This window comes from Gadus chalcogrammus, chromosome 19, assembly GCF_026213295.1.
Source record: "Gadus chalcogrammus isolate NIFS_2021 chromosome 19, NIFS_Gcha_1.0, whole genome shotgun sequence".
In the NCBI taxonomy this organism is placed as follows: domain Eukaryota; kingdom Metazoa; phylum Chordata; class Actinopteri; order Gadiformes; family Gadidae; genus Gadus; species Gadus chalcogrammus.
The window spans coordinates 10,867,996-10,886,721 of NC_079430.1; the positions used below are offsets into that span (position 1 = coordinate 10,867,996).

General features: G+C 40.2%; 2 protein-coding genes across 6 annotated transcripts in view; both read left to right on the forward strand.

The window, feature by feature from the left end:
- Positions 1-396: 396 nt before the first annotated feature.
- On the forward strand, positions 397-14,669 carry scarb1 (scavenger receptor class B, member 1). Of its 5 annotated transcripts, XM_056578220.1 has the most exons (14): positions 685-3,658; positions 3,835-3,995; positions 4,968-5,109; positions 5,608-5,811; positions 6,092-6,187; positions 6,655-6,770; positions 7,162-7,328; positions 7,669-7,787; positions 9,232-9,305; positions 9,480-9,531; positions 9,909-10,055; positions 10,914-10,961; positions 11,538-11,607; positions 13,623-13,711. In XM_056578220.1, the coding sequence occupies exons 1-13, from the start codon at positions 3,539-3,541 to the stop codon at positions 11,583-11,585; spliced, it is 1,494 nt and encodes a 497-aa protein (XP_056434195.1). In that variant the 5' UTR covers positions 685-3,538; the 3' UTR covers positions 11,586-11,607; positions 13,623-13,711. The 5 variants fall into 5 exon arrangements, with proteins under 5 accessions (XP_056434194.1, XP_056434195.1, XP_056434193.1 ...); XM_056578219.1 differs by lacking the exons at positions 685-3,658; positions 11,538-11,607 and adding an exon at positions 397-656 and having other exon boundaries at positions 13,623-14,669; XM_056578218.1 differs by lacking the exon at positions 11,538-11,607 and having other exon boundaries at positions 13,623-14,658.
- A 2,743-nt stretch (positions 14,670-17,412) lies between these two features.
- The window catches only part of LOC130372838 (electrogenic sodium bicarbonate cotransporter 4-like), a 23,874-nt gene continuing 22,560 nt past the window's right edge, over positions 17,413-18,726 (forward strand). Inside the window, exon 1 of the mRNA XM_056578998.1 lies at positions 17,413-17,541. The gene's annotated coding sequence lies outside the window, so the exon portion shown is untranslated. The remainder of the gene's footprint in view (positions 17,542-18,726) is intronic.

Here is an 18,726-nt window from a genome sequence, read left to right on the forward strand (position 1 = left end):
AGAAACAAGGGTTAGTATATTGATTGGCCTATTAGGCCGCCCGAATTTAAAAGTCCCCAAGTAAACAAATAACAAAGATACATCCATTAATGAATGTGTAGCCTACATTAATTAATTGATTAGTTTGTTTGTTTATTTGTTTATTTGTTTGTTTATTTAGGGCAATTTATCTATATATATATATATATACATAAAAGTTTATCCAGGAGTGCTGGAGGAGTTCGTTTTAATCGTCCAACAATCGAAGGTGCTATTCAAACAGCCTGCAACATTGCATCTCAGGAGGCCTAGCCTACTTTTATTATGAACGTATCAGCCAACACTGTTGGTCGGAGGCCCCCGGAGGTGATTAACTCAACGCTCCCCACGTCTATAATAAGAAGAACCCAGGGCTGCAGCTTTCACTTGCCTATCGCAATGCAGGGGAGTCAGAATACTTAAGACCTCGATATTTTTTTGGTATCTTAAAAACAAACAAAAAAAATCGTTATAATATTTGTTAATATACATAATTAAGAGGCTGAATAGCTGCAATTATGCATATTGATAAATCCAAGGTGGCGATAATTTTCATGGTCCTTGGGAGTCTGACCGTCTTATTTGGAATCATTGTTGTGTTTGCAGGACCATTGATTATCGATGACCAAATAATAAAGGTAAGAAAGTCCAAACTTTTTACCAAAAAAATTCTATAGTCTATTGAGTGTCTCGTTTACAAAGAGTGGCTGCCCGCGGTGGGGACCATAAAGCGCTTTCATAAACGATGTTCTAAAGGAGACCGCAGCTTTTTATCATTCAATGTGTCAATGTGTAAATCGCACCTACGTCATTTTTTCTTAAAGCCTAAAGACTGATAATGGAATGATAACACGTTATTTCGAGAGCTGAAGGCGTTGGTTTGTGTTTCTTTTGTATTATGTTACGCGGTGTATGGTAGGCTATATTTTGTGGTATCATCCTTATATCACTGACTGGAAGAGTAATTCTGGAATACAGAATTTTGCCGTCTTGTTAAATGTAAGAAGGCTAGCTTTAATTGACTGAGTTATCAAAAACACTTAGTTGATCAACTTTGGCTTTCGAGCAGCTCATCATTGAATCTATCCTATTTAAACAGCCAGGACACGTTGGACAGTCTTCATCTGGTCTGTTGATGGACCCATGCCTAGTCTACTGCTCCAGAAGTGAGCTATGTTTTACATTGGGCATTCGCGAGATAGTAGTTCTTTATAACTTTGACTCAAAAATGATTAAAAAAAAACTTCATAGTTGTTTAATGTTTTGTATAAACTCAACAGGCGTGGTTTGCTACTTTGAAATCGAGCTCTCAAGTGAATGATGATTAATTAATCAGTATTTCAGAAAAACTAACCCCAACACTAACCCTGACCATCGTCAATTAATTTTCATAATGGAATGACGTTTCTACGGAAGACGAATAGGGCCATATGTTAAAACGAAAATAAGTTCTGAGTTTAAAGAGAGAGTTCTGAGTTTAACTTTAGAATTCGGAGATTAAAATCACAATTCTGAAATGAGGACAGGCACCAACCAACACATATTGATTTTTCACTCACCATTTGCTCTTCCATAATAAAATGTCTCCCATAGGACCCCTCGCTTACATCAGAAATCTTCGATCAGCATGTGGTTTTGCAGGTCATTGTAACATACAGGACCCGTCCAGTATATCACAAAGGGACTCTCACTAAACTTGATTCCTTACAGGTATCCTACAATTCAGATTTTAATAATTCGGACAGAATTTTGAATAAGGTAAGAATATCGATTTTATTCTCAGAATTCAGATTAAAGGGGCGCCCTAGTGGCTCACCGGATAGGCCTACAGCGTGTACAATTAAGGCTCAGTTCTGATTACATCGCAGCGACCCGGGTTTGATTTGCCCGTGGTCCTTTGATGCATGCCCCGCCCCCTATAGCCCATTCCTGCCTCTCGATCTCACTCTATAGTAGGCTAAAACATAAAAATGAAAACAAATAAAATAATTAATTCTTAGATTTCTGATTTTATTCTCAGAACTCGGTGACAAAAAGAAAGATGAACATGTGGCCCTAATGTTCCGTACCTCCCCTAGTTCCATTCACTATAATCATCGTAAGGGGATGGGATGGTCCCTGGCATGATGACCACTCCCTTGAGTCCTCTCAAAATGGGCAAATATCGCCAGCGAACCATCCCATGATCCATGGTATATCTTCTGAAGAAAATCCAAGTGAATAAACATTAGATGGCGACCCCCATCCGCCCATTTAAAGACGATGAATGTCTACTGTCTTTAATAAAGCTGGTGAAACCCCATGGTATGTTCAACTTTTCTTTCCCCTTCTTTTGGGATTAGGGCAGTTTCCGGCACAGCAAATCCTTGCCATAGGCCTATTGACAGTTTTATATCCCTTGTCTACGTTATTCGCTCCTTGGTTGAGCGCCAGTTTTGCCAGATGTGAAATGTTACAGTGTCGTACCAGAGACTAGCAATCATCATATTTAGAGAATTATTTTCTTACGCAAGACATAACCAAGAGCACAGGAGTGAATGTGTCATTTCGGAAACATTTGGATACACATTGTTTACAAAATTGGTATTGGTTTTGTGGTTGTATGAGGCTTGGAAAAGGTGAAGTCTTTGGGAAGAAAAATGGGCCAACATGAAAACAAACAATCTGTTCGATAAAATAAAGGCTATAGGCTACTAATAATCTATAACAAAAAGAGTGGATTCACGTTCATCATCACAACCAGCCTGATTGCCCGGAAAGACGTCACGTGAGAAGAGATACGTAAACTAAATACAGACGATCCATCATTTAATAGGCTATCCTGATGTGTCGGGAAAGGTATTAAAATGAAAAGCCTAGTCTAGTTACAACTATTGATAGGCCTACAACAAAACGCAAATATCAAGGTAATGGAATTTTTGACTTTGTTCATAGTAAATATATGATAATCGTACATCTGGAAACGTTGTTGCGCCTATCTGCCGTGACGTGGCCCAGATGGCCGTCTATTACGAACTACGAAATTTGTTGCTAGTTTTCGTGGCTTTAATTCGTTGCTACAATTTGTAAATTAAAAAAAAATTCTTCAATGTCATTTTAGTTTGTTATCTTGTCTCACTTTTATAAAACACCATCAGTCATTATGTGAAAACCTACAAGACCGATATAGAATATGACTAATACCGCCTTTGTAAACGTTGAGATGTATTTTGACTACATTTCCCAGACACACTTGTAACGCACCAGGGGGCGTGACATCCAAAAGATAAACACCTATGTGCGGCGGTGCAGCCGGCTGGGTTCACTCAAAAACATATTGGATTGATTTGATAATTAGTTTATGGTTGGACGTTATGATATCCCGTGGCTTTTTTATGCTGAATAGGTATGATAGCATTTACACTTTAGCCTGCTAACGATAGTCGGATAGGGATATGGACAGCATCCGAGAATGAACAATTCGCACTCTCCGGGGATGTGTTGTTCAGTTGTCTTTGTCTGATCTTTATTTACACTCATTATGGCCATTAGTACATCTAAGGTGACAATTGGATTCGTAGTCGCAGGGTTACTTGCGGTGTCTTTCGGGACAGTGCTTGTGTTTGTAGGACCGATGATTATTGATGACCAAATAATAAAGGTAAGTGAAGACAGTATACAGTCGGAGTAGTTGTTGACAACTTCTCACGATTCTGCACGGTTGGTTATGCCGAGGTGTGCTCGCCTTTTCCCACTAGCCTACTGTAGTTACCCAGCGTTGTAGCTTATAATTGTTTCCAACACATGTGCTATACTTGTTTTAATTTCAACCCCTAGAACACCGTGATAGACCCGAACAATGAGATCGCATACCCAATGTGGAAGGACATCCCTGTCCCCTTCTACATGTCAGTGTACTTCTTCAACGTCCTCAACCCCAAGGAGGTTCTGCTGGGGGAGAAACCCATGGTGGAGGAGAGGGGACCTTACGTGTACAGGTCTGTAGACTACCTACCGTGGTGTCGGTCATTTCTCAATTCAATCTGTAGAGTGACCATATTTGCGTCAACATTATATCGAAAGGGCTCAAATATCTTTTTAATGTGAACACTTGCAAGATAAGCAGAAAACTATAGGCAGTACTGGTATAATAATAAAAATAATATATATATATATTTTAAATAATATATAATTCTTATGATATATAACTTATGAATTTAAGATCACCTTTACGTGGAAAAAACTTGCCTGGCTGCTCGGAATGGTTCAGATTATGGTTGTTTTGTCTCTAGGGTAGCTTAATTGGGCTGATGGTTTGGAACACTATGTGCTTTCTGAATGTCCTTCCTGGGCTCAGCTGTTAACCCAGAGTTCTGATGGCGCTGGTGACCCTTATATCCCTAACGTGCCTGGTGTTTAGCATATCAGTAAATTTTCAACTCATCTCTTGTGGATGCTAAGAAATGTATATCAACTATTTTTTAGGACAAATCACATGCATATTTCGGAATGCTTTAGATTACAAACCACAACATGAAGTGTAATTACTCCGGAGTCATGGTGTACTGGGGAACAACATGTGAAGTTATGGAATAAAGGGTTAACAATTCAGGATCTTACAAATCATTTATCATCTAGTTATTTTTTTAACTACTGGGTGCCTATATTCTATGTAAGACCTTCTGAGCAATAATCCGGACATTGGGGGGAATTTAGAGATAATTGATACTTAATTATTATTATGTACTGGATAACTATTCTATAATATTAGGTTAGCTACAGAACCAACTAGAATTCCTGGCACATTTCACGTACGATGGAGTGACGACTTCTGCTTCCTATAATTTTGTTTTTGTTGTCTAAATAAAAAAATGTTGATCAAAGAATAATTTTACATTTGAACATATGTATTTCTAATAAGTATCTCACTCAATCATATTTTTTTTTTTTTCGTCGTCTGTCTTTCTTAGGAAGCGCTGTCAGAAAGACAACATCACCTTTCACCCAAACTTCACCGTGTCCTACCGGGAGTACCGGCAGTACTACTTTGAGCCCAGCATGTCGGTTGGGAATGAGTCCGACGTGGTCACCATCCCCAACATGTTGGTGCTGGTGAGGAAAATTACCTTTGCATAGCTCGTAGCTAGATCCAACAACGCTACAGAGAGTAAATTAACCTCAGCTCGCTCAGCTAGTTCGTAGCTATACCAACTGACACCTGAGAGATGAAGAACGTGCCTTTTTAATCTCTCCGTCTCTCTCTTCCTTCTTTCATGTTTTCATGAACCTGTATCTGTTACTACTACACTACTAGAGCATGACCTAAACCCTGTTCTAAGTTTGTATCCCATTTGGGTCAAACGTACTGTATACACATGGTATTATATTAAGCTTGGCTAAAATGGTCAACGTAATGGCATCGATATTTATTTACGTTAACCACCAAATCAAACTTTATCAAGAGGTTTTCTTGCAAAACAGCAATACATGGCACTTAACCACAGGTAAACCACTTGACAGACAACAGAAGGTTAGCTTAAAAGACCAGGATCCCTGTGGAAAATAAACAGGGCCTCCCCGACCTCCTCTCCTCCCTGGCTGTGTCTTCAGGGCGCGGCGGTGATGATGGAGAATTTGCCGTTTGCTGTTCGTATGATGATGAGCGCCACATTCAAGACCTTCAAGGAGGGCCCCTTCCTGACCAAGCCCGTGGGAGAGCTGATGTGGGGCTACGACAGCGGCCTGGTCGACTTCCTCAACAAATACCTGCCCGGGATGCTGCCCACCAAGGGGAAGTTTGGCCTGTTCTCCGAGGTGCGTGACTTCAAAACAGGCCTGTGAGGGGCCTCACCTAGACACAGAACAGACCTGGGACTTGAAATGCAGCTTGTGAGGACTTGTTCAGCCAAAACTTAAAATATGCAAAAAAAACACGCCAAAATATGTCAAAATGGAGACGTCCCTCACTTACATTTATTGTGATTAATTTTTTTGTGTTCATTAAAAGATGTCAATTTTTTCCTAACTTTTCTTTTCAGAAATATCAAAACTTTGAAACAAAACCATTTGAAAATCCTATTTTTGTCTTTTGTAGTTCAACAACTCAAACACTGGGCTCTTCAACATCCACACCGGCAAAGATGACATCAGTAAAGTTCATAAAGTGGACTCTTGGAATGGCCTCAAAAAGGTGAGACATCTGTGTGGTTCAATACAAACGTACAAGCATAATAATGGAGACTAAATATATATTTCCATTACCACCATGTTACTTTGAATCTAATTGAATGTAACCAGCCAGAGTGAGCTAGATCTGTGAGCATCCAACTGAATACAATCCCATCCCTATTTCAGGCCTCCCTCTGAAGCTACCCAAAAACACCTGACTATCAAGCTAGCTTTAGCAACAGGTCTGCCTTGCTTAGGGGAATAATCTGGTTATGCGTAATGAGTGCATGGCAGATAACAGGCAGATAACAAGCTGGGTAGGTAAATAGACAAGACAGGTAGTCCATACAATCTCACTCGGGTGGAACAAAGTAATAAGACGGCCTTTGACAGGGCTACGACCACCACAGATAACACTTTTCTTTTTTTTTATAAGAATTTCAACAAATATCGAAAAACCTAACAGCCCAGGGTGTCCCTTCTCTATAGCTGACCAACTGGGGGACCCCCCAGTGTAACATGATGAATGGAACAGCAGGCCAGATGTGGCCCCCATTCATGACCCCAAAGACCACGTTACCCTTCTACAGTCCTGATGCCTGCAGGTAAGACGCATCATCATATGACCACCTGAGGGCTCCACAGACTACAGCTCTTTTTAAACGGAACCTCAAAACCCATCTCTTTAAAAGAGCATTTAGCTAAACTTTCTTTGAGGTTCCCCCTTTTTAATAGTTTTTTTGGTATTTTTTTTCTCTGAAGCACTTTGAGATTCTTGAATATAAAGTGCATTATAAATACAATTTATTATTATTATTATTATCATATCGGTACCACAATGACGTAAACCTTCAGGCTCTATTGTGTCATCCCCGACTATTGATGTATTTGAATGTAGACGCAGAGTGCTGTTCATATTTTAAATCATAATCAAAGACGAATAAAATCAATCAATCAATTTCAGGTCTTTTTCTCTCTCCTGCTGTGTGCCTTCAGGTCCATGGAGCTGGTGTATCAGAGGCCGGGGGTCATGCAGGGCATTCCTCTCTATCGCTACGTCGCTCCCAAGACTCTGTTTGCCAACGGCTCGGACTACGCCCCCAACGAGGGCTTCTGTCCCTGCAGGCAGTCCGGCATCCTAAACGTCAGCAGTTGTCGCCACAGTGAGTCCTCGTTTCGAAACATTGCTAATGCTAATATCGATGCTTTCAGTAGTTATACTCAAAACGCTCGTGCTCATCGTACAACTTTAGTTGATGTTGTTCCTTTTTTAAAGGAAATCAGTTTGAAGAAAAGTGTGCCAAAAATACTGAATACATTGTAAATCCTGAATAAATATTGATAATTGATTAGTTGAAATTCCCATTAAAGAGTTTTTTTCCGATCGTGGCCTCATCTCTTATACTATGTTCAATAATGATGTTCAATCTAAAATAAAAGAACTCTGCTTTTCATAAGAAAGTTGATGCTATGAGGATGTCATGTGTTCGCTGCCTTTCCCAGACTCCCCAGTGTTCATCTCCCACCCCCACTTCTACAACGCCGACCCCGTCCTGCTCGACTTCGTCGGGGGACTCAGCCCCAATGAGGACGAACACGGCCTCTTCATAGACATTCACCCCGTGAGTAGTCCCTGATATCTTCTACTCTTTAAGGCTTGCTCCAAGGATGCCTATTGGTAGGCTCCCAAGATCAGGTTGGGGTCGACTCTAGAACCTTCCACAGCTCGGAGGCCAGGCCCCCTAGTAGCCACTAAACCATCCCAGAGCACAACACACCACCTACAGCGGCGGGGCAAAATCAACATTGTTGCATCTATGCAGTTTGTAAATTAGAAAAATATTAATAGAAAGATACTTAATTTACAATAAATCTCCACATTTACAATTGAACACGATAAGATTGATCAGATATTTTAAACCTGCATCACAGAATGCATTGTTTATAAATAAATTCATGCCTAGAGTATGTAAAGACCTTTGAGAACAACTGATTTGAGGATACAAATAAAATGTACACAACCTTTGGGAGAATACCATTTCAAGAATTGGCTTTGCCCAAAGGACAATATTTGACCCCGATTCCCCCCTTGTTTTCTGGTCTTAAAGTCCAAAACCAGTCACTCTTTCACCCAGGCCTGTCATACGACTGCTAGAATACCCCACTCACCCTGAAGCACTCAGGCCTTAACCAAGTCCTTGCATAACCTCCTTCGAAAGTTATTTCTCTAAAAACCCCAATCAATTACCTGATAGTTTAACTAGTGGATGACGAGCTATAGGTCCTGTAAGATAAGATAATCTCTCATGTGGTACCCTTTGTCCTGTTGCAACTGCAACTATTCTTTTTGATCAAAGTCTAATGTTCGGTGGTTGTCTTTTTTTATTTGAGTTTTTTTTCCAACCGGAAGTGTCACTACTACTTTGAAGACCTAAACTGATAAAGAAGATTGTGTCATGACCTTTGACGCACTCATTCTCTTTCCCCAAGCAACTGAAACACGTAACTTTTACATAATTAGTTCTATATGGTCTTCCATTTAAAAAAAAAAAAAAAAAAAAAAAAAAAAGAACAGCGGAATCTCATGTTAAGTTAGCTCACCTTTGGCTTGTTCTAAAGGTAAATCTTTAGATTGGTTGTAGTACTGATCCTATTACTATATAGATCTGTTCTATAATACAACATCATGGAGGAGCATTGTATTCAACTGGTGGCAAAAATCGCTGAGGACAAGCATGTATGATAACTCAATAGATTGCCCATCTGGCCCGCTCTGCTCAGATCCTTAAAGTAAGAAGGGCTATAAATATATACAATCTGAAGATAAGTTGTTTTGGGCACCATAACGACAAAGGAAGTTGGAATCGTTTTTGAGTGGATCAAAAATAAGGATTTCCTTCTTTTGTGAACTTCGACGTTGGAGCTTGGAAGTTTGGCCAAGCCAACCGTCTTCCCCTGCTCTGATTCTCTAATGGAGCTGGGAATGTTTTAATGTTTCCGTCATTGCCCATGTTGTTTCCCTTATTGTTTAACGGTATGTATCCTCTCGTTTGATGTCTCTTTCAGATGACGGGGGTCCCGCTGAACGTGTCCATACGTCTCCAACTAAATCTGTTCATGAAGCGCGTTTCGATGATTACGTAAGCGGACAATCTATCTATGAACGGCGATGACGTCAGCACGTTGTCCCACCTATCCTCTGTGCAGCACTTCATCTCTCAGTCCAATGCATTTCCTGCTTCCATAATGGCTTCCAGCGACGTTAATACATCCGCGGGTGGTTGACCCAAAGTGCTTATGTTGTGCGTTCTCAGGGAAACTGGGAAGATAGCGGATGTGGTGATGCCCATGATCTGGTTTGAGGAGGTGAGGGGCTTGTTTCCATAATGTTGTCGTACCTTTACCACTTCTGCAATAAGGATGTGCACAGATGTACACTTATGTGTTGCACTCACCACTGCGGCTGAGTTAATATTAGTCCTTTTAACCTTTTTTTTACTATTTAGTCATTTGGGGGATGCTTTTACCCAAAGCAGTGAATCTTTTCAGATGTCCTGTCATTAGGAGCAGGTAGGGGTCAGGGTGTCTGGCTCAAGGATGCCCACAGGTTAGACCATGGACATTAGTGTTTGAACCCAGAACCCAACCCCTTGACCACTACACTATCCTTCCCTAGTCTAGTCGCGTTTCTAAATCAAATCGCCTCCGTTTTCATGACCTTTTTTCGCTAATCTATTTATCAGAGTGGCTACATTGACGGGCCCATCCTGGACACCTTCCACACCAACCTGGTGGTGTTGCCGGCGGTGATGGAGTACACGCAGTACATATTCATCAGCCTGGGCCTGCTCACCATCATTGTGGCCCTGCTTGTGCACAGGCGCTCCAAGGTAAGCGCACACGTGTTGTGCATGTGTTGTTTTCCCTGCACGCCCACCCTGGTCGGTGATAGAGCAGTAAAACACACTGATAGAAGGCATGCTCTAGTGATACGCTGCATTGCTGCCGACTCCTCCCTGTCTGTTCTTTCTATTTCTATTATCTAGTCCTTTAGCAGACGCTTCTATCTAATGTGAATTACTTTGGATATGTCGGTGAGAAGCAGGCAGGGGCTCTACGGCACAGAGACGGGTCGATACGTGGCAGGTCGTAGTTAGACGGTACAGAGATGGGTCCTTAAAGAACTGTGTGTGTGTGTGTGTGTGTGTGTGTGTGTGTGTGTGTGTGTGTGTGTGTGTGTGTGTGTGTGTGTGTGTGTGTGTGTGTGTGTGTGTGTGTGTGTGTGTGTGTGTGTGTGTGGACAGACTTAAGTGAAATGGAAGGACCAGTTTAGATAAGACATTCAAAGTACAGTGATTAGGTCGGGATACTATCTTGTGACACAGACGCCTCCTAGGCGACCCACTACTCTGTAGTTATGTGGCAGAGAACCCTGAAAGGCTTCTTGGTTAGGTGAGGAAGGAGCTATGTAACTATCTCTACAGAAGACGGGTTAATTGGGGTTTTAAACAGTGAGGCGTTTGTGTGATAAGGCATGTTGGCAGAGGTGCACTGTGGTCTTGATAACCCTAAACAGTGCTGTTGAGGGTTAATTGATTTATGGGGCCAAAAACAAGTTCCCTGATACGTGGGTTGAATAACCAATCTAAGTGTCTTCATTATGTAAATGTTTCGATAAGATAACCGGGGTTTCTGCTAATGGTGTTATCTTTCTAAGGATAAGGATTTCCTCGTTTTGTTTTTCGCAGAGGTCCGAGACGGCCAATAGCATGATGTTCACGTCCACAACGAACCTGGTTTGACAATTATTATTTTTTTAATGTATAATGCCTTGTTGATCTGAAATCAGTCTACACACGGGCACAGATTGGTTATCCTGGGGGCTAGATTCCACAATGCACCCTATCGTCGTCTGGGTATAAAGGGACTTTTTTTTACTGTTTTTTCTCTCGGTTGTCTTCCACCAATGAGCTGGAGCCTCTCTCTAGAGGCGCCGTGCTGAAATGAGTTTGATTGGTTCACGGCGTGAATGGGACGTTTTTATACCCGACCAAAGAGGAGCTGGCCAGGCGCGATCACAGCGCTGTGTTTGACTCAAATCTTTTTTTCGTACCGTACCTTATATCACTTCAGCTGCATGAACTAGACCTTTTAACTGCATGGTTGAATTCACCCGCATCCAAACTGCATGCAAACAAATTTCCCATTAGAATTGGTATACCTTGACACCTTAAACGACTAACTAATCTATACAATACCCGAGGTATAATTGGAAAACTTTTTTAGAGCTGGCCTCCCAGCTTGATGCAGTAGCATCAAGCTGGGAGGGCTGTGATTGTTATTGGCTTTTGAAGAGTTTGGTCATCTTTTAGGTGTCAGGGAAAGAGCTTGTAAATGAAAAACATACCCAGAAAAACTGAGCGACGAGTGAACCTGATGCAGGTATGTGGGGTTCACGGACAAAGAAACACTCACACAACATGCATGTTCATTCATTCATTGTTTAGTCGTCATTTGAGCCGATGACAATGCTCCATAAATTGTTGGCAAATTTAGTGCCTTATCTACCTCAAAGATTATATATAGTCAAAAAAAGTGATATGATTTTAATTGACCTCAAGAAATTACGTAATAGCTTAATTTCAAATATACGAATAATTAATTGCATTCTTTTTGCATTCTTGCATTTGCATTCTTTGTCTAAAGGGACTTGCAATAATTACTTGTCAGATGAAAGAGAAATGACAATATATCGCTGTCGGTACAGTAAGGATGTTCATAGAAACAAGTGGCAAACACTTACAATTGCTAGGTTAACCAATTCCCTGAATACAACCAGGATAGCTAGGATTAGATTCTACGCAATGCCAAGTACTATTTCTAAGTGCCAATTGACATCAAAGTTAACAAGTATGTACAATCTTCCAAATGGACATTGCACTTTTCAGTTTTAAGATACACAATTGTATCATACCAACCCTGTTCTTTTATTAGGCAATGGCCCAAATAATACAATAAACTAATTCAATAATAATTTATATTGCTCTAATTAAAATGATAATACTAGTTTAAGAACTCATCTTAATTCCTCTATGTAATAAATGTGCAATGGGAACAACTGAGAATTAATTGGAATGGGAATTAACCACAGCAACATTGCTTTCTTCAGATTAGCATCCTATAACCAACCAATCAGAGATGGCACGTAACTGTAAAGCATTGGTGGATGTCTGTTTGTGGAGGGGGGAAGACCACTGGAAGGCTACAAACTAAACGAGAATGAAACTTTTTGTTGTATTGGTTTTGACCATCGGATAACTAATCCAGACCGTTTATGAACCTCTGTGCAATGTATGACGTATCATTTAATGGACTGTATTCTGACAAGTTGTAGTCAAATGTTTTAAGTAGTAGTTATGAGATGTTTACCATACATATTTCAGTCTTGGTCGTATTAGTGGTGACATCTGGTGGACACTCCCACTTGTGATGTCACAAGTGGATATCTATCCTTGGCTTGTCGTGCTAAAATAGTTTATTGACGTATAGATTTTTATAAAACTAAAACCAATACCGTTTTTGGTAGATTCACTAAGCAATAAGAAATAGAACTAACGATTAAACTAAAAGTAATTAATGTCAAGGCATATCCTCTATATTTTGAACATGGAAGAAGTTCACTGTTCTCGATAACATTAAAATAATGCATTGTTTGACATTTGCGTCATTTATTAACGTAACATCCCATCTTCCCTAAAGGTTGAAACCACCTAAACCTGAAGGTATTATTAGCGTCCCTCAGCATCTCAAATGGATGACCTCATGCTTGTTTTGTCGTGGCTAAAGTTGACTGTTTATAATGCAATCATGCTCATTCATGTTGTCGTTGTTGAAATTGAAATGCTAACTTCTTTTTTCAGTGGAACTACCATACCGTTAAGGTTTGTTATCATTTCTGGCAAAGGGAATAAAATGTTATATAATATCAAAAGCAGCACAGTTGGAGAAGCAGGAGATTAAAAAGTTGAATAAACTTTATTAACCTCATTTTTTTACAAACATTGAACATTGATGCATGTTCAATGTTTGTCACTACAGTAGGCTGTAGCCTGAAGCATGCTTTTTTTCAAAAATAAATGGATGAATAATCTTGGCATTATGGCAATGGTCCATCCCTTTTGTGAAATCAAAATTAGAGCATTTAACAAAACTTTAGATATCCCTTTTTCTTGGGTGAAGTTTTCAACATTCCCTCTGCACATGTCCCATTTATACAGGGAAATACCCATATTTCTAGTCAAACAAACTCAGTCTCACGGTTAAAACAGCAAATAATGTTAAATGCTTACAGATGGTACAGATTACATGAATCATACATTACTGTACGTACAGTCGTCATAGCGTTTGTCGTATCATTTTCTTTTACTAAAGCAGTTTTTTTCCCGACCCTGAAACAGAATCTAAAAGATAGCACGGGTGCTAGCAACGGAGACGGACTCGTGAGCGGACCACCCAGCGAGAAGACCCCTCTGCTTCACGATGGAACCATGGACTAACACACTCACACACACTCACACACAAAGCAATAAGACTCAACCAATGGCCCGGCATCACTGCTGTGCTCAAGTGTTGTTTGCATGGGATCTTTTGTTACAAAGACTGATGCACCAAATATCAGCTTTGCCGTTTTCACTGTTCTATAAATATATAGCCAATAAATATGTGGAGTTTATGAGACTGAGCTGATGACTGTCAGTGTTAGCCCAGTTTTGAATACTTTTGGTGCGGTGAAGTATTTTCCTTTCAGGAGTGGCAGGGTTGAGACTCACGATAGCGATCCGTCGACAAGGGCTCTGTCCGGGATTATGTTTGTCTCTTGGACCTCAGCAAAGTTGAGAAGAACAAATCTGTATGTGGGTTATATATTTTTTTCTACACCTTCGCCTCTGTTTCTCTAGACTGATGTTATTGTTGGTGATGTTGTATCTATACACTAACCGGTTGCCTAGAATTTCCTCCACCCCAAAAAAAACCTGCTTTGATTGAGTGATTCGTGCATTTGTGTCTCAATCGACGAAACTTTGAAACTGGATATTGTGACCTGTCAATCGTTGTGCCATTCGGATACCTCAAATGGACTTGTGCCTTTATACCATTTGATACCCCTTTTATACCAATTCTTACGAATACTACTGGGTGATATTCACACGAGTTGATTCTATACTTGATTGACTAGAGTGAGTTCTAAATGTACTAGCCATAGGAATCCTACATTAGGCTGTATCTGGGATGCACATTATTGTAGCTATTCAATTGTAGCATTCTGTCTGTGTTTGTAAGAGTCTAAATGTGCTTCATGATGGTCATGTGATCGGATGGAAGCAGACTGAAATAAATTTCTTTGTTCAAAACAACCGATGGAAAACTGATCTGGTTTCATTTCTGCGTCTACCGTTGACTTAATTGAGAGCTTTCTAATGGGGGCATTGTCTCAGTGTTTTATAATTGTGGTCATTGTGTTTATCTAATATAATACAAAAACAGGAATCGTGGCAGGGTAGACTAAAGTATGAGTAAGTAGGGCCAATAGGTCGAATATGATCAGAGTTACACTGTACTGTTCAATAAACTTTTCTTATGAAGTGGCATGAAATACAATTTATCCGGAACAGGGTTGTTAAAGATCAGGCACCCTTAAACATACATCAATAACCCCTCATAGGTGTTAGTGATGCAGGGCCAAGGGTAGTTACAAAATACACTCCGAGTGGATAACACTTCACCTTTCAAGACCAAGGCAACAGTGCTCGCAAAAATACCAGGTGGTTTGACCGTGTCCTACTTCCAATGTCCTTGCTGGATAAATACATCAGTAGTAACCCAAATAATAGGATATTAGTCCTATCAAGACTGTGCAACTTGTACAATGTCAGCCCACCATGTGAGACAACACAGTGCTCATAAATAGACTAAACAGGTGGTGGCTTTCATTCAACAAGTTCAAATATCTCTCCGTCACACTGGGTAGATGAGGTCGAGGAGCCACTGTTCCTCCCAATCATTTTGATCTGATACAAAAGCCTGTATAGGCCCTCAACCTGCAAGCCTTAAAAAGAAAATAATATTTGTGTTTATTAAATAAAATAATTATATTGTCAGTAGGGATTCAAACAGTGGTTGAATGAAATCAGTAGGGATTCAAACAGTGGTTGAATGAAATCAATTCGAAATCAATTGATCAATTAATGAATGTGTCACAGATTTTCTTCATATAAACTGATCTGCCGTTTATTGGTCTCAGTCTCCCTTTTCGACAGGCGGCACCCAGCAGACAATTCTTACTTAAAAAATATTGTAAATACAATTAAAAGATATATAATGTTATTTTTATAATCCGAACATGGAAAATGGTAGACGGGGGTTGGGAAGACTTGTTTGGGAGTGAATAAAAATAGATAATCACAGGTTTTTACTGTGATACTGTTCGCCCCCTGCTGGATTTATTATGAGCTGTAAACAAGCTTCTGTGCTTATATTCATTGGTACTTTCAAGCAACATGAAAAGTGGTAATATAACAGCCTGCTTCGGGTTAGTCACATGTATTCAACTAATAGTTGAAGCTCAAACACTTGCTTTGAGGCCTTGCAGTTTGCAGCTGTTTAAATAACAATGACCCAATGAATGCTATTCAGGTGACCAGTAAAACTACAGAGGCTTAATAAGTAATTCTGCTGCATATGGTTTATATTTGGTTGTTGCTTGTTGCTGATATCTATTAAATATTTGCAATTTATGCTTCATTGATTTATCTGTTTTACAGGCGCTCTTGTTCTTTGCATGTGCTGTTATAGCATATCTTCTTAGTAGGCCTACAATTAAGAATTTGTTGTTGAGCCAGGGACTTATGTAGAATTTCTTACATATCATTTCATATTCATATTTCATATTCCATTAGCACAGTCTTTATGTTTGTCAGGTTGAAAGTGCCCCGGCCGCGTGTGAAGTAATGTTGTGGCATGTTGGCCTAAGGAAGGTGCATGCCCTGTTCTATGGAAAGTTGGAGCCTAATTGTCTTACCACACTTTATGTGGTAACCCGTCTCTCTCTCTCTCTCTCTCTCTCTCTCTCTCTCTCTCTCTCTCTCTCTCTCTCTCTCTCTCTCTCTCTCTCTCTCTCTCTCTCTCTCTCTCTCTCTCTCTCTCTCTCTCTCTCTCTCTCTCTCTCTCTCTCTCTCTCTCTCTCTCTCTCTCTCTCTCTCTCTCTCTCTCTCTCTCTCTCTCTCTCTCTCTCTCTCTCTCTCTCTCTCTCTCTCTCTCTCTCTCTCTCCGTTCTGCCGTGTAACTTGAAGATAACCCACACTGCTATCCTGAATATATTTCATGAGATAATACAAATATAAGATAATATGAACTAAATTGTATTGCAAATATTGGTAAAGTAGATTAGTTGGTAAACGTTCAATAAGTAGGCCCAGAGCTTGCAGAGAGACTATCTAAATAGCATGCTAGGCCAATGCAACAGTTCCCTTGGCAAATAAAGCTCATACTGCACTCTACTGGTGGAAAGTAAACTGCAATGTTCAAAAACAACATTCAAAGTGAGTTTGACACCAATGGAACACACAAGTCACCTAAAAATAACAATAGTAATTAATATAGAATAAATATCTACATATAAACCTGATCAAATCGATGATCAGGTTTATCAGTTGGCACAGTTGGCACAGTCATCTGTGCCAACTGCCTGAATGAATGATGTACGAATGTTGTCATGTGCTTAATTTAGTTCTGTGCTTGCTGCCATTTCATCCTGTTAAAAAATGTGGTTTCACCGTCCCTGTCACTTGTGTCCAGCTGTCAGAGGTCACTGAGGGCTTTAGGCCAAATCCTTATTGGCTCTGAAAATACAATCTATAGAAACCTTCCTATAGTCTACTTCCACGTTCCTATGGGTCACGTCCAAAGCTAGCTACACCAAGAGCACTCTCTGCACAAGGAGAGGCATAGCAGAACATTCGTTACATTTTTTTGTCTATAATTGTGTCTTATAGACACACTTTCACGCTTGTAACTCTCTCCCTGTTTTCATTCAATCTCATTCCCCCAAGGGTTCCAACGCTTCCCTCTGTCCATTTCTGTTGGTCTCCCTCAATGTCCCTCTACCAATCCCTCTCTTCACCCACGCCCACGCCCACACACACCGCTCTCCAGTGCCTGTGCTTTGGAGATGATCGTTGACGTGTGAGCCCGGAGCAGAGTCTGTAGAACAGTACTTTTACTGCTACCGTCGTTCAGATCTGCTATCCCTTTGATTTGCTTGACATAAAGTTGTGTGAACGTACATTCATCTCTTCTCGCCTTCACCTTGCAATTCAGGTAAGAACAAAGCTAAAACTTGTTGTTTTTAAATATGAGTTGATGGTATTTGAGACATTAGTCTCAAATATGGTGTCTTATTAGTTGGTCGACTTCAACTCAAAAGGGTACATTTGGATTAACTGCCAATTTATTGAACACAGATATTTTGTTAATGTTTATATTTGGTTATATTATTGTTTTGGTGTTTATGTTTATAGATATTTGTTATGTTTGTGTATTTTAATTTTGTAATTTTTTATTGATTGGTCATTTCATTCGGTAGAATGACATCATAATACATATATATGCCTGCTGCAGTGTTAGCCATGAGTCAATCAAATTCAGTACATGTAGAAATAGACTCGAGCAGAAAGGTCTACCGGAGATCATTAACAGCCGTTAATGTCAAAATCTAAAGGGCATCTGGCCCACTTCATGATATTGTAGGAGTAAATCTCAATCTGTTCAAAAACCATGTCAGATAGACTCACAGTTTAGTGAATGTTATTTTAACTCTTAAAACCAGATTAGAAAAATCATTGAGATTAGGGCTGAGCAATTTCCTAACTTGAAAATGAATGGAGGTTCATGATTACCATTTTTTTTAACCTCTGACGTAAATGCCGTGTGTAGACGTATATAGAAAGTATAACGTGTAGAGGACCAAGAGGTTTCCGTAAATTTATTCGTTCCATTACCATGCAACCCTCCGACACTTTGCATCTCATCGAGTTGGTGGAGGGCCTGCGTGCGCATGTGATCGCCCTTCACACAACAGTGCTCAGGCGTCAGGAACTAGCGGCTGATTGGAAATTACATATATTGATTAGCCTCAAGTAACTGGGTTAATAAGGGGTTTATACAGGCGTGGACATACGTACATAATGGTGTTGCTCTGGATGGATGGATGGATGGATGGATGGATGGATGGATGGATGGATGGATGGATGGATGGATGGATGGATGGATGGATGGATGGATGGATGGATGGATGGATGGGTGGATGGATGGGTGGGTGGATGGATGGACGGGTGTGCATTTTCACCAGAATATCTCAATAAGTAATCGTGGTCACATTCATACAGTTGTTTATCTACCTATCTCTGACTGCTGGGTGTTTTGTTGGTGTTAAGGGGGAATTCCTAGTTTGTACGTAGCCAACTTTCCAATCTCTCTCGCGCACTCTCTAGCCTGAGGACACAG